At 41.0% G+C, this 16,537-nt stretch overlaps 1 protein-coding gene across 1 annotated transcript; it reads left to right on the top strand.

Annotated features, from left to right (window-relative positions):
• Positions 1 to 662: 662 nt before the first annotated feature.
• On the top strand, positions 663 to 2,943 carry phlda1 (pleckstrin homology-like domain, family A, member 1). Its single transcript, XM_043237830.1, has one exon. The coding sequence runs from the start codon at positions 787 to 789 to the stop codon at positions 1,213 to 1,215; it is 429 nt and encodes a 142-aa protein (XP_043093765.1). The 5' UTR covers positions 663 to 786; the 3' UTR covers positions 1,216 to 2,943.
• The last annotated feature ends 13,594 nt before the right edge of the window (positions 2,944 to 16,537 follow it).

Below are 16,537 nucleotides of genomic sequence, written 5' to 3'. Positions count from 1 at the left end.
TCAAAAAGATGAAAGGGAGTTACTTGTTTACTACATTAATGTTGCTTATTTGTAATGGAAGAGAGAGGTAATCAGGAAACACACTGGACATTATTAATAGCAAATGCAATATTTTAGTCAAAAATATTGCCAGTTCAATCAGAATTGAATTGTCTTGTTAAAATGATTGCTAAAAAGCATTGTTTTCGCTTTTTCATGGTTTCTTTAGGTTTTAGGATGTTAGTACATAACGCAATTATTTCAACGCAACATCTTTAATTTTTATTTTCGTCGTTTGAAACGATGTAAAATATTAAAAGCGTTATATTTTACACAGTAATGGTGCAAAATTAAAAAGTAATACACAGGTTATTTAAATAATGCACAGTAAGAAAGGCGCCTTGTGGTTTTGTGAGACTGGACTATGAGGACACACATTTGTATTGCAAAGGTATTATAACAAGATGATTTATGAGAACATTTTCAGTATCCCTGTAATTAAAAAGGCCTAAAAATCAACGATGCAAAACTCTTTTAGGTTTAAGTGCGGGGTGATTGAAAATACCGTTTGAATGAAAACCAGTCTCCGTAAACTACAAAACCCGGCGTGCGCGCGCGCGTGTGTGTATGTGTGTGCGCGCGCTGATGTTGCCGAGTTGAGCGCGTGCAGTGGGCGGTCCGCGCGCGAGAGAAAACCCCCGCGCGCGCTCCGTGCCCATCATCGCGCTCCTCGCAGATCCTCAGGCTCCAACCAACCCACCCACCCTCGCTCCGAAACCCCGAGCGTTTGATGCGCGATCGGAGGCGATGCTGGAGACCGGCGGCGGCGCGGTGCTGAAGGAGGGCGCGCTGGAGAAGCGCAGCGACGGTCTGCTGCAGCTGTGGAAGAAGAAGCGCTGCGTGCTGACCGAGGAAGGACTGGTGCTCCACCCGCCCAAGCACCACCACCACCACCACGACACCGGCTGCAAGGCGAAGGAGCTGCACTTCGCCAACATGAAGACGGTGGACTGCGTGGAGCGCAAGGGCAAGTACGTGTACTTCACGGTGGTGATGTCCGAGGGCCGCGAGATCGACTTCCGATGCCCGCAGGACGAGGGCTGGAACGCGGAGATCACGCTGCAGATGGTCCAGTACAAGAACCGCCAGGCGATCCTGGCCGTCAAGTCCAGCCGGCAGAAGCAGCAGCAGCTGCTCGTGGTCTCCGCGCAGAAGGTGCTCCGAAACGCGCAGTAGGACGCCGTTACCGACGGACGCTTCCGCGCGTAAAAAGCGCTGGATGCGCGTTACCCACGTCGCTTTTTAGTGTCACCTCGCGCGCACGGACGCTCTCCGTGCATCGAAAGACGTTTCGGCTGAATTAGCACCGGGGATGTGTCCTCTCGGAGGCTGTACGCCGGGCCCGGGGCAAGTTGTCACAGCGACGGAGAACCCGTTTGCGTGAACGTCGCGGAGCTATGAGTGTCGCTTTCAAACGTATAGCACAAAGCAGATTTAAATAAGCATCGGTTTTGTCAATCCTCCCCTCGAAGTGAGATTTATTTTGGCGTTTTGGTGAACTGTGAAGCCACCCCGGAGCGTGCACGAAACCAGGCACGAGTCGCAAGGGCGCTTTGTTTCTTTGAGTTTTTTTTTAAATGCCATAAATCATCAGGATATTAGGCGAAGAACATGTTCCGTAAAGCTACTTCTTTTAATAGTAACGCGCATTGCTAAGGACTTCATTTGGACAGCTTTAAAGTAGTTTTGATTTCTTTGCTCCCTCAGAGTCAAGATTTTCAAACGATTGCATCTCAGCAGTATTTACGCATCTTTCAATTGATTTAAAAAGGGTTTTGTGGACCAGGGTCACGTTTATTTCTAAGCTAAAGCTCAAATATATAGGGTCAATTAGATAAATAGGGACACTTTTGCCATTGAGATACCTGGGAAAATGTCCCAAATATTTTGAATGAACTCCTATTGAAGTTAACGCTCTTTTCAGGGCAAGATAATTATACGATAATGTCCAGCTGGGGCAAGTTGTCACAATGCAATTTTAACCCATTTGCTTGTCATATTGTCTCTTCCTTGAATTGTTTTTTGTGTATTTTTATCGCTTGTTTTCCCCTTCTACAATCCTCGCTCCCAGATCAGTGTCATACAAAGAAGACTGTTCCCACTGTGACAACATGCCCCGCTTTATGCATTCAATGAACTGTATTTTCTAGACACGGATGGTTCACGATTGTTTGACGGACAGAGAAGAAACACCGGAGTCAAGGTGTGACAGCTAGCCCCGGTCTCTCTGCGAAACGCCTTCAGTGCGTCATCGCTCGTCTGGCCCGGACAGAAAAGCCACCATCACTTTCCATTTCAGCGCGGCTCCAGACACGCGATCGATATCTTCCAGGAGACCCGAAAGGCCAATCTGTTCCGGTCCAGACCGCAGTCTGCATGGGTTTTAAAGAGACTGAAAAGCTGCAGACTTGATCTTTCTCTGACCGGAGATGCACAGCGCTGAATTATGCATCCCGTCATGTATTTATTTGTACATATTTTTTGTAGCAGGCCATTTGCATATCTGAATGTCGGGTTGTGTTTCTTAAAGTCCGTCGGATGCACAATGAGCTTTTGATTTTCTTTTGTTTGTCTGTGTAACGAGGAAGATTCGCGCAGGACCAACGGCTCTCGGTTGCTATTCAAACCAAAGAATGTCGAGACGTTTGCATCTGCTTCTACCTTGTGTTTTGTCGAGGGTTATTGGTTGCGATCGTCGACCTCAGTCGGTGCGGACGCCACACGGAAATAAATGCGGGTTTAATGGTGGCCTCTGTCCTGACCGAGCGTGTCGATCTGATCAATATAGTGTTGCATCAAATGCATGGAGACAGGATGCTTGTGTGAAAATGATGTTTTGTTGATGGGACGCTGATGCCAATGCCACTGTCATACCTTTGAAATATACATTCCATTTAAAATGAACATCGCATCTTTGTCTTTGCTTAGTGTGCTGTGTTTCGGGGATTCTGGGGTTATTTTAAAGAAAGAGTCTTTACGTTTGGGATGCTCACCCTCAGGCCACGCAAGATGTAGAGCAGAGGAAAGCGATTATTCGATCGCTTTCCTCTGCAGCGAATGGGTGCCGTCAGAATCACGGTCCTAACAGCTGATAAAATATAATTTACACCAATCCAGTCCGTCAGGTGAAGAAACACTCATTCTCCACCTCCCCCAGAGGTAATAAGTAGAGTTTGAATCCATTCAGCCGGTCTCCGGGTCTGGCGCTAGCGCTTTTAGCATAGCTTAGCATAGATCATTGAATCCGATTAGACCAGTAGCATTGCCACAGAGTTTTGATATGTTTCCTATTTAGAACTGGACTCTTCTGTGGTTATATTGTGACCGTTGAAAAATGATAAGGGTCTGTATTCCCGTTCCTGCGTGACATCACTGCGCCGGCTGCGGCCATGGTTCGGCTGGACACTTCCTTGATTATTACGCCGGAATGGGAGTATAGTTCCTAATCATACCAGCCTAGGAAAATGCAGCTTTTCATTTTCAGAGTCAAGTTTTAAACAGGGAAAATATCAAACTCTGGTCATTTTTGAACGCGATGCTAACGGTCTAATCGGATTCAATGATCTATGCTAAGCTACGCTAAAAGTGCCATCGCCAGACCCGGGGATCGGATGAATGGAATCAAAAAACGGTAAAACTCAACTAATCACCTCTGGGGGAGTTGGAGAATGAGCCTATTTCCAAAAAAAAAAAGTGTAGCGTTCCTTTAACATCCCGCGAAGTGAGAAAGAAACGAATCCACCGATGTGCTGCTTCCAGGTAAAATATGAGTCTATAATAACGCTTCCTCCAGTGAAAAAGTCTATCTCCTGTTGTCTCTCGCATCAAAACCCAAATCAAATTCTGCTTGTAAGCATTAATGTGCAGATTTCTCTGCTGATCCAGACAAGACAACCTTTTCACTGGAGGAAGTGTTATTATGGATAGACTCATATTTACGATAAAAACATCTCGATGGATCTGTTTCTTACAAACATGCGTCTTTTGTCTTCTCCAGATGTTAATTCCTAGAGCGGTGTGGATTATCGTGATGTTTTAATCATCTGTTTGGACTCTCATGCCGACGGCACCCATTCACTGCAGAGCATCCATGGCCGAGCGATGCTACATTCGGCACATTTTCATTTCAGGTTGAGCTGTTGCTTTGACTCAGGTTGACTTGAGATGCAAATCAAAGGTGCGCGGCGTTTCTTCAGTGTCTCGGGCCTCCTCCTCGAGTCGCTCGCCCGTCTTCCCCAGCTATAAGCGGAGGCCGTTTCCTAGAATGATACTTCACTGTCAGGGCTGTCAGTAAGACGAAGCATCGAGCGCTCGTCTCCGGCTCCGACGCGGCCGGCTAACTTAATTAAAACCCGGACGCTAAATCAGAGCGAGGACCACCGTGAAGGATGCGCGCGTGTTATTGGATCCACATGACCTTTATAGACGAGGACGGTTCGCTGCTTCATTACATCACGCTGTACTTTGGTGTCATGTAATAGTTCCTGTGTCGATTTGGGAGGTGATCGGCAGATGCACATGCGGTCATGCTGACAGATGCACGCGCGTGTTTCTGCAGGCTACACGCGACTGCTTCTCTCCGCATGGCTGACATTCTTCCAGAGGCCTTGCAGCGGGGCATTATGGGAGCGCGCGTGTAAAAACGGCAGACTGACTCACTCTGTGTCCGGTGCGTACACACCCCGCTCCTCTATTTTTACGCTCGTACACCTCTGTAATCCGAGTTGCGTGCCAGGACCGTCGCTCTTATAGCCGCTGATCTCATGTGTTTACTAACCGCATCCGTTCATCCCATTACATTTCAAGCTTATCACAAAAAAAATATTTCAGGCCACATATTTGGCTTTTTAATTATTTTGTTAATTGAAATATAAAACGTAAAAATGTAATGTAATGATTTTGAAAAATTACTTCTTTGTAAAACAAAGCCACTATTATAAACGGCATTATTTAATTTTCTTGAGTATGTTCTTATGTAGTTATTTAATATTTTTATATAATTAATATATTTATGCTATCAAACAATTAATTGCATCCAAATGTATGTGTGCTGTGCATATTTATTGTGCATGCATGTATATATTTTCAAAATACTGTATATATATATATATATATATATATATATATATATATATATATATATATATATGTGTATATATATTTTTGTAGTTTATATATATGTTTATAGTATATATATATATATATATATATATATATATATATATATATATATATATTTTTTTTTTAAAAAAAAATATATATATATGTATATGTGTATGTATATACATGATAAATTTAAGCAAAACACACACACACATTATTACGCGAACAAATACTTTTATTTTGTATGCGATTAATCACGATTAATCACTTCACAGCACTCATTTTTATGCATAACCAGTGACCAAAATATGAAACGTTACACATCCTTTGCGGCAGAAATCCCTGGCTCGTTCCTGTACAGGGTAGTTTTGGCCAGAGGTTCGGCAGCGTTTCTGCTACGAAATCATTGTAATTTTCTAATTACTGGTTAATCTGTGTAATCATTCACTCCTTGCTGCGGTGGTGTGGTATTAAACCAGAGCTAATTATCAGAGCTGTAGGTGCAGGAACGAGAGGCGAGCTGAATGCCAGAGGGGCAGAGAACCTGTTTTACATGCATCTTCCTGCTCTAATATATATATATTATACATATGAAGGATTTTATCTCGTGAGCTCCTTGCTGCCTGGCTTTTTAAGGCAGCGTCCTTACTGAAGCTCAGTGTTTGCTCACACAAATGTTAAGTAAATGGTGCACAGGCCTCTTTAATCGGGCCCGAACGGTTATTTATTAATACTTTATTAATAGCAAAACACAAAAAATATCTATTTGGAACAACTATAATTTGGCTCCAGTCTCTATTCTCGGTCCAAACGGTCACAGATCCCTGGGAATGTCAGCTGATGACAATGTTTGTCGTATTAACTAGCTGGTTAGATATTTGCTGTAAAAGGATATTTGTTATTAACTTCGAGGCTGATGAAAAAGCTGACCAAGACAAATCAGGTGTGTTTTCTTCCTGTTCCTGTAAGAAGTCACCTGCCAGTCGGATGACGAAGTTAATGAATGTTTGAAAAAAAAGCTAACGTGAGATTTCTAATAGCCTCAATATTTGCTATTATACAAGCATTTGATTGCGTCTGAGGAGACACTGGGCCATAAATGATTGCCGTCACCGGGTTAAAGCAAAACGATTGCCATGTTCGCCTTGTGCTTTTGTGAACAGTTTTTTTTTCATCTTGTGAGATGTATGAGTTTGCACTCGTTTTGTACAAAAATAAAACCATAAATCGATTATTCGAACCGGTCGTTGAGTCAAATAGTTTGAAGGAATCGGTTCCCGGAAATGAAGTCAGCTCTTAGCTAAATTTCATATTCATAAACACAAGTTAACTGGCTCTAAACCTCTGTTTTCTTTGTTTCTTATGTATAATTGTATCTATGTTATAACGTTTGTACTGTTCAATAATAATAATAAAAAAAAATTTAGTTGAGTCATACGACAGAACAGGTTCGCGGAAATGACTCGGTTCATCTCAGTGAATCGGTTCAAATAACCGGTGCCGGTCCCGTTTTTGGACCCGATAGCTTGACCGATTTAAACGTTAAATATGAGACGATGTTCAAATCACAGTTAACACGACGGGAGTTCGGTCGAATCGAGTTCACTGAGCTAAACAAAGCGGAAGTTCCTGTAGACGTCATTACGCGCAAAAGTTCGTAAGTTACCCCAAAAACAATTAACAAACGCACTTTGTGTTCAGTTTAGTGGAATTACAGCATTTTCTAATGATAAATAACCTTTTATACACAAAATTCAGTTATCAAAAGATATAAAACTGTTCGTTTGTGCTCTGTTTTAGGAATAATTCAGTGGTCACGAAAGTGTTGTATATATTAAATATATATATAATTTATGCGAATGAACATTTTTTTGTGAAATATATGCTGCATGTGTGTGCCTTTATATCATACACAGTACACACATTATGCAAACGGCAACATTTTTTTGGAAGATGTATTTCCCGGGTTTAACAGAAAAGGTTTAAAAAAACACTACACTTTTTGCTGTTTTTGAATCCATTCAGCACTTTTAGCTGTAGCTTAGCATAGATCATTGAATCCGATTAGACCGTTAGCCTGCCACGCTTCAATGAGGAGATGGTTCCTTCCTAGCCATATCGGCCTAGACTATCGCAACCTTTCACTTTCAGTTGGTCTAAGCACACAGTGTAACTACAGGATAGTCAAGTTTTAAAGAGGAAAAAACGTCAAAACTCTTTGGTCATCATTTGGAGCGTGATGCTAACGGTCTAATCGGATTCAATGATCTATGCTAAGCTGCAGCTAAAAGCGCTAGCCCCAGACCTGGAGATCCACTTAATGGCTTCAAACACGGTAACACTCAACTCTAGGGCAGAATGAGCCTGTTTTTTTTTAAGTGGTGTTTCTTTAAGCCTAGTTCTAGACTAAAATGCGAGTCTTGCTCTGGCTGATCTTGATATATCAGTGCCTTTGCTTTGTCTCAAGATGCACAAAATGACTTAATGGTATTCTGGCTGAAAGGCTAGAACGGCAAACCTTAAATTTCCTAGCACTTGACTTTGCCACGGGTCCTGCGCTCGTGTCTGTTTCTATGGGTGAGTGATTTCTGGAAACAGAGGGCCCTTTCTGTCTTTCTTTCCCCCGGCCTGCACCTGTTCCCGCTCACCCTGCAGCCAGTCACAGTCTTCATTAGCGCAGCTGCTGCTGTCCCTCGGCCCTCGAGTCAGGAAGTCCGATTAGATACAGAATGTCACCTTGTTCATATCAAGTGCTGGCGACCAGAATAAGACACATGACGCCGCGGCCGATTCGCAGCGGTGAGTGAGTAAACACCGCACACACTGCCATCTTATCTAGAGGTGTTTGCACAGCTCAAAAACTCAATGCAGCGTGGAAGCCAGACTAAATTGTGTCTGCTCAGTCCCACCTCAGCCGTTGGCATACAGCTGTAATTGCTGTGTAAATGCCATCTCTGTGCAGCATTAAGCGCTCTCATAAATGCCACTTCAGAAGCGCTCACGCTGGGGTCATAAATGCACTCGTGTTTTGCTTTGAATTAAGTCGCATGTCGTTTTTGATATCGATTCTTGTTTTATGCACGAACTCCCCTAATTTGGATGCTTTCCCATTTAATACTTGCATGTCAAATGCATATCTTGACAAGAATGCTGAGAAATAAAATCATTTTTGAGGTTAAAAGTGCTTGACTTGAGCTCAGGGTTCTCTGAAACTCTGAGGTGTTTGTTTTTGTCAGCCGAAGTGCTTCCCTGTGTGTGTGTGTGTGTGTGTGTGTGTTTTGAGGATCAGTGTTTTCACACACCCACACAGCCCAGGTGTTGCTTGCTTCACGAGTCCGACGTATTTCACAGCAAAGCGCTGAAGGTCACTGATAAGATGAGAGGAACACGCCGGACACGTCTTTGTAGACGAAGAAAACTGTCTTTTCATGCACAACAATTTTCTCAAAAGTCTGTTTTTCAGATAAATAACATACTAAGCATATCATTGGCCGGACGGAGCTCTCGTTTCAGCTCTGAAGTGAGGCAAGAGTGCTTGACATTTCAGAAAATTGCCGCTTCTCTCTGCCTGTGAGATTTTTGGGTAATTAAAAAACTCCCAAACAGACCCATTCAAATTACCTGTTGACATTTAAATCGGTGGAGGTTTCCCTCCAGAACTGCCCGGATGATTTGAATAACAGACCTGGGAACCTGCCGGGCGAGTGTCTGTACGTTAGTGTGCGTTACAGAGGAATATCAATATCCAGAAGGAAGCTTTGCATGTCCAGGGTTCCCACGCTCGTAGTGAATGTCATTTTAATGTAGTAAAATCCTCTGCATGGAAAGTGGCTTTTGATAACGACAAACAAGACGCCCGTGGTCAAAAGATTAAGACCGCGCGCTACGTCATCTTACTTGCCCAGGTTATTTAACACACTGACAATTGCAAAAAGTCTTTGTATTACACGTTTTCTAAGGTTTAAATATGCAAATTTGCCATTATTAATTTGCATAATGGTCTAGTACAAAAATCGAAACACTGGGTGATGTCAGTTCCAACGCTTTTTTTCCCCTCGAAACTGAACTTTATATCATGCAGACTTTTTTCTCCGAGCTCTTTTTGCCCCTAATTACATTTAAGTGACACACTGACAAGATGTGGATGAGTTTGCTTCTTCATCAGATTCGGAGAATTGCATCGCTGTCTCAGCAATAGATGCTCTGCAGTGAATGGGTGCCGTCAGAATGAGAGTCCAAACTGCTGATAAAAACATCACAGTAATCCACAGCGCTCCGGTCCAGCAGTTAACACCTGGAGAAGACAAAAGCTATCATTAAGATGTTTTTAACTTCCAACTGTCGCTTAAATATGGGTCTTCTGTCTGTAATGTTGTTTTGTGAATCAGGAGAGGAATATGCACAAGCCTGAACAGTTAATAACAGATATGTGGGTGGATTTTGACTTTTTCACTGAAGGAAGTGCTATTATTGATTATATATTTTAGTGGAAAGTGAATGTGTGAAGTTAAATGACGCCGGTCTTGTTTCTCACAAACACACAGCTTTATGTTAATGGCAGGAGCTGTTTGGACTCTCATTCTGACGGCACCCATCCACTGCCGAGCGAGTGATGTAAAGCTGCGTTTCTACTAAGTTCATTCTGCGACGGCTGTAGCTGTTTTTTAGATGTGTGTTTGATGTGCGGAGGTCACTGTTTGGGAGATGAGTTCTTGTATAAACGGGAGTCTGAATGAGGGGTGTGTTTTCTCAGCGGGACGCTCCCACCCTTTCCTCTTTGATCGTCTCCAACTCATAACCACTGTTAAAAAACACCGGCTTTGTACCTTTTAGCCCTTAGAGGATAGATGCTGTACATGCATCTGTGTTCAACAGCCTCTGTTACAATGCAGAAAATGGCTTATTTTTTAATCTGTTTCTAGATTTAAAATATGTGGAGTGTCCTTAAGTGGAGGCATCATCAGGAGTCATGTGCCTTTTGTTGAGGATCAGATGAGCTCAGATCATCTAAGGATAACACTGCTCTGTCGGTCTGTGTTTAAACAAGCAGTCAGAGAGGAGCAGATACAGGGGTATGGGTCATAACGCTCCAGATGAAGTGTGTTTGTTTTGAAGGTGTGAGCGTCAGACTGTGAGGAAGTGACTCCAACGGAATGTTTAGAGACTCTGGCTCCGTTTCAATCCGCAGTGACTGGTCTACCTAGACAGCATCCCAACCTGAAAAACACCAAGATAGCACTGGGTATAATTATATTTTGGTAGTTTGCATTTATTTAGATGTGGAAAATATATATGGTGTTTATATGTATTTATATATATATATATATATATATATATATATATATATATATATATATATATATATATATATATATATATATATATATATATATATATATAATTATTTAAAATTTTTTAAAATTTTATTTATTATTTTTGTGTGTAAAAATATGACTAAAATGTGTGTATATTCAAAAAATAATATTAAACATTAATATGTATTATGTATACAGTACCAGATACTCTATTAATAGAATCTTACTCTCTTAATAGACTATATCTATTAAGTAAACCACTGAAGTGGTTTGTAGTCTACACATGGGGTTCTGTGTAGACTAATTAGTATAATGTTATAACTGTGCATCCCCTCCTTAGGTAAATCTCACTTTCACGAGTTAGAGATTCATAAAAAACACCAAGAGGGCCTGTTAGTTCCCTTTGTAGGCAGCAGGCACAGGACAGTTCTGTTTAGTTCCCTATCAGAAACACTCTCGCTGTGAAACTCTCAGACGCAGCAGCACACGCTGCCAATCAGGGATCAAAGCACAGGAAGTGGATTAGAGGGGTGCACGCTGGGAGATTAGAGGGCGTGATGTGCCTCAGCCAAGAGCCCTTAAAATCCTTCAACACGTCCAGCTGCAAACACACACAAACACTGTGTCGTTTCGTGCTCCTAAGGACAATTAGATCATTTACACACACACCGCTCGAGCCAAACAGGAAGACGATGCATGTGTGTGTGTGCTCGATATCACAGCATTCTGGGAGCGTGTGTGTGTGTGTGTTTGTGAAGAACTGGCAGTGGAGTTTACTCTTTTAGCACCTGCTGTCAGACACGCTGAGCTCAGAGGAGATTTGTGGCTCTTCTCAGCACAAGCTCAGGCGCCGTTCAATCACAGATGAGACGCCCCATCAGCTCCGGCCATAAACTCACTTCTGCTGCTCCACCTCTCACACACTCGCAGAGAAACTAAATATCGTGAGGCTGTGTGCGAGTACACAAACGTTTTTAACATGCTCTCAAGAAAAAGGTACGAAAGCTGTTAATGCGGCTGTACCTTTTTTCACAAGTATGCACCCTTTAGAGGAAAACAGGGCGCAAAATGGTTCGTTTTGAAAAGCTTTTGCCCCAGAACTGTCTATTCTCCTGTGCTTTTAATATGTGATTGGGCTATTTTAAGGTTATATGGATGTTACTGGTGTGTAATATCAATGCTGCAATTAGGTCTGTGTATTTTTTAAATGCTGTAATTACTCTTTAGTCAACTGAAGTTACTTTACTGAAGTTGCAGTGCTTTATAAGTACATTGAACATTTGGAATAGATAATACTGTACTACATACTGTGCAGCATATAGTATACTGTAAAATACAGTAAATATATATGATATAGGAAGCATTATACCACGACAAACATTTAAAAAACTGTAGTATGTGTGTGTTTAATTCAGCAAGTGATATCTATCTTGCTTGTTTATAGAAATAGCAGTGAAATTTTAAAATCTCAAAAATTCTAAATAAATAGTTTTACGTAAAATATAGGAGTCTGCAAATTTATTTCCAAAAAAACGTTTTTTTTTTTTTTTTTTTTTTTTTTTTTTTTGATGTAACCTTTTTTGACAAATTTTCATTTTAGACATTTATTGGTAGATTTATTTATTAAAAATTCATTATTTTAGTCTCTATATAGAAAAAACAGTACTTAAAAAAAAAATTTGTGAAAAGCTTAGGAGGGTTAAAATGGGATGTGAAACAGTGTGCATTATGCAAAGATATTTTAAACAGTATTATTTAAACGTCATTTTTAGTCTTTTTATTCATGTTGATTTTTTTTTTATACCAATTTTATTTAAAAATATATTAACTTTTAGTGAGGTCAAATGATAAAATTAATTTTGAGGGGGTTTATGTTGTTCTCACGTCATGTCTTTAATTTTTGAAGTTTTTTTGGTGTGTCTTAATTAAGTTCATTCGTTTGGGATTGGTTCGTTTGCTCTTTTGTGTGTTGTTAGACACATTTTTGCTGTATTTAGGCCTCAGGTTTTCTTTTCCTTCATCAGGTAGGTTTGCCGAGTTTTAATATCGTATCTCATCTCTCAGTATTTTAGAAATATCCAGTCCTCAGCTCTCTTGGTGTGTTTTAGATGTATGAGGCTCTCAGTCAAGTCGGTGTTTTCTCCCTCTGAGTCCATCAACTATTGTTTCCTGTCTTTGCTCTTCTTTTTCACTCCATCTTTTTCTTGTACTTTTCCACAGACTGCGGTTTCTATGGAAACAAAGAGTCTGTGTTTGATGGAGCACTGTCAGACAGCGAGGAGGAGGTCTCTGTGTGTGTGTGTGTGTGTGTGTGTGTGTGTGTGTGTGCGCGCTCTATAGAAGCGTCGTAGCTCCAGAAGAAGCTGTTCTTCGTTGAACAGGTTCTCCTTCAGCGCCTCCCTCTCGCTCAAAACCTCCACGGTGGGTTTCTGATTTATTCAAGGGTCACAGAACCTGAGAATCTTCTGAAAAAATGCTGAACCCAGAGTAAATATCTGACATGTTTCTCCTAGACCCCTCTCAGAATAAGCAGAGATGTTTCTCCTGAGCAAAATGGCTCTAGAAATATTATTTTCTCAAGTTGTGCTCAGATTGTCTAAATAATTATCAGCGCTGTTCGGTCAACTTGTAGTTTTTTTTTCTTGTAAACGTGGGTGGATCTCATAAAGAAATTAAATGTATGCATTTTTGGACTCATTTGAAACAAAAGAAGTCATAGCTTTTTTAAAACTAATTTGGAAACATTTAATGTGAAATAAATATGTATTTTAGACATTATGAGATATGAGATATTTCATATATATATAGAAACATAAAATATTTTTATGTTGTATTAACATTTTTCAAAGTAGTACAAAATTGTATTTTATTATGGTATGTATTAAAAGCATATTTAATTTATTTACTATTTGTATTTAATTTATTGTTTATTTCTTAAGTTAAATATGCATAATTGACATGAAAATGAAACTATACAAAATAATGATAATAGCAATAATAGTGCTAATGGTCCTAAAATAAACTGATATGTTTTTAGTTATTTATTATTATTATTTTTATTATTTTAGAATCTTTAATATAAAATGAAAAAACTGTGTTATAGTATTTTGTGAACAAATGTAATTAAGGTGTGTGTGTGTGTGTGTGTGTGTGTGTATATATATATATATATATATATATATATATATATATTTAATTTTATTTATTTATTTATTTTTTGCATTACAGCAGTGATGCTTTTTAAATGTCTCGTGAGCAACTTCTGAGCAATAAAGTGCCCTTTTGTTGGATAATGAAGGAGCCTAAAGCCACTGAGCGCAGTCTATAGTGTTAAAAGACAATAATTACGTTACAGAAACGTCCATTTATCATCCACTTCCTCCTCAGTGCTAATGGAGCGAGGTATCCGTTGAGCCCGAGGCACTTGTGCCACATGTTAGCTGTGTTTAAATGACGTTCAGCCCCCAGCTGCTGAGCGAGATCAGCTGGACCGTCTTCAAGAGCCTTCAAGAGCTTTATGCAAAGCAAAGAAAAAGTTTAAATATAACTACATTATGTGCGTGTTTACTTTTGAGCTGAAAACAAATTAAAAATCGATAGAGCCCTGCCCAAAAATTGTATTGGTTTTAATGGAAACTACAGTAGTGTGTATACTGGTATGTGATGGATGCTGTTGATGGGATGTTAAATCCTATGGTTTCTATTGGGCTTCTTCGTTATTGCTTTGTCTCTTCTTATAGCTGGTTTGATATGTGCTGAGTATTTCTGTGTTTTTGACCTAATCACAGCAGTGTTTGTGTGTGAGTAGTTTATTTTGCATCTGCTGAGTGATAAATGAGTGTTATTGTGCAGCTGGGGCGAGATGAAGACAGCCCGAGAGGTAATTATCGCTCCTGCGTGTGAGTTTTCTCCACAGGTGAGACTGTCCTGCTGAGGAGAGGCTTTCACTCAGACAGTGTGGGACGCTTCACAGACTGTTGGCACACACTCGCTTCCTGTTTCTGATTCAGAGCCAGGAAAACCTTCTCAAACCACCGACTGCTGGACCGCTTCTTGAACTAACGTGTGTGTTTTTTTATCCGTGCAAAACTGCCTGCCATGAAGCTGGTGTATTGTGTGGGTGGTTGCTATGCAGATGCTAAGATAGAACGTTCTAGGTTGTTGCTAGGGGGTTCAAGTTGCTGCTCAATGTTGTTTTGAGGGATTTCATGTTTTAGATTGTTGCTAGGGTGTGCTCTGTAGTTGGGTGTTTTGGGTCGTTGCTAGGGGGTTCAGGTGGTTGCTAAGAAGTTTCAGCATTGTTTCTGGGTGTTTTAGATTATTGCTAGGGTGTTTAGATGATTGGTGGGATGTTACATATTGACTTTCTGTATTGTCTTGGGTGTTTAGGTGGTTGGTAGTGTGCACTTTGTTGTTCTTGGTTGTTTTAAATTGTTGCTAGGGTGTTCTATGTTGTAATAGGTGGTTGCTAGGGTGTGCTTTGTTGTTTTTGGGTGTTTAGGTGGATGGCAGAGTATTCTATATTGTGCTTGGATCTTTAGGTGATTGCAATGTGTGTTTTGGTTGTTCTTGTATGTTTTACATTGTTGCTATGGCGTTACGGTGGTTGCTAGTATGATCTTTGTTGTTCTTTGTTTTTTTAGATTGTTGTTCAGTGGTTGCTAGGATGTTCTGTGGAGTTGTTTGAGGATTCTGAGTGGTTGTTAGGGGTTTTGCGATTGGTGTTTTGTGTGGTAGAATTAGGTTGTTACTAGGGTGTTTAGGTAGTTGATAGGGTGTTTTAAGTTATTGCTAGAATGTTTAGGTAGTTGCTAAGGTATTCTGTGTTGTTCTTGGGTGGTTAAGGTTGATGCTGGAGTGTTTAGGGTGTCGCTAGGGTGTGTGTAGGTGATTTCCAGGGTGTTTAGTTGGTTCCTACAGTGCTTTGCAGGGATGTGCTATGTTGTTCTTAGGTATTTAAGAGGTTGGAAGAGATTTAAGTTTTTGCTAGGCTGTTTTATGTGGTTGCTACAGCATTTTAGGTAATCGCTAGGGTGTTAGGGTTGTTAATTTAGTGTTTAACTGGTTACTAGCATGCTTTTGATTGTTGAGGGGACAGTTTTTGAGTTTTGTTCTTTCTGGTTGCATGTGTGTTTTAGATGGTTTGTGGTATTTTGGTTGTCTCTACAGTGTGTAGGTGGCTGCTGTGGTGCGTAGGTTGTTGCTAAAGTGTGTTTAGGTTGCTGCTAGGGTGCATAGGTGGTTACTAGGGTGTTTGCTAGGGTGCATAGCTGTTTGTTGGGGTGTTTGAGAGGCTGCTAGGGTACCCAGGTAGTGGCTAGGGTGCATAGGTGGTTTCTAGGGTGTTTAGGTGGTTGCTATGGTGCATAGTTGTTACTAGGATACTAGGGTGTTTACATGGTTGCTAGGTTATTGGTAGGGTGTTTGGATGGCTGCTAGGGTGCATGGGTGGTTTCTAGGGTGTTTAGGCGGTTCTTAAAGTTTTTGGGTGGTTGCTAGGGTATTTTGGTGGTTACTAGGGGGTTTACATGGTTGCTAGGTGTTCTCATCGGTCAGAAGTGTGCAGTTTGCTGTGTTGTGGTCTGTAGACGAGGCCGGGCAGAGAGAAGCGTGTTGATCTCTAGGGATGTTCTGCTGAAGCTGGAAGACGCTGGTTGTGTCTTAATGCAGGAGGGCTGGTGAATCACTCAGTTAATATCTGCTCTTCTTCAGGACCCAGAGTCTGTCCGTATAACGCTCCCTGTGCTCTCGTATGATGCATTTTTAAAAGCGTTTGGAGTGCAGATGTTTTATCCACGGCTGCAAGCACGCAGGGCTTCACTCCAGTCATGTGATTGTGTTGATTAACCATCAGTTTTGCCAGTTCTCGTTTCACTTGAGTGTCATTTGAGTAGACAGCACGCTGTCTATACTGCTCAGTAAGCAGTACACTAATATTGCATTCCCGGCACAGCTGATGAGCACGTTTACGTCACTGAATCTGTGTGTGTCTGCATTAATAATGTTGATGTTCTCCGTGTGTCTCCTGCAGTATCATCATCCATCAGGCTGACCGATGAGGCCGCATTGAATGTGACATT

This window comes from Puntigrus tetrazona, chromosome 4 (genome assembly GCF_018831695.1).
Source record: "Puntigrus tetrazona isolate hp1 chromosome 4, ASM1883169v1, whole genome shotgun sequence".
Taxonomy (NCBI): domain Eukaryota; kingdom Metazoa; phylum Chordata; class Actinopteri; order Cypriniformes; family Cyprinidae; genus Puntigrus; species Puntigrus tetrazona.
Note: the sequence above shows the minus strand (reverse complement) of the source record. Positions and strands in the feature narration are given on the sequence as shown.

Bases quoted from the DNA above. Each gene is read 5' to 3' on its own strand.
- phlda1 (XM_043237830.1), top strand. From the start codon at position 787: ATGCTGGAGACCGGCGGCGGCGCGGTGCTGAAGGAGGGCGCGCTGGAG.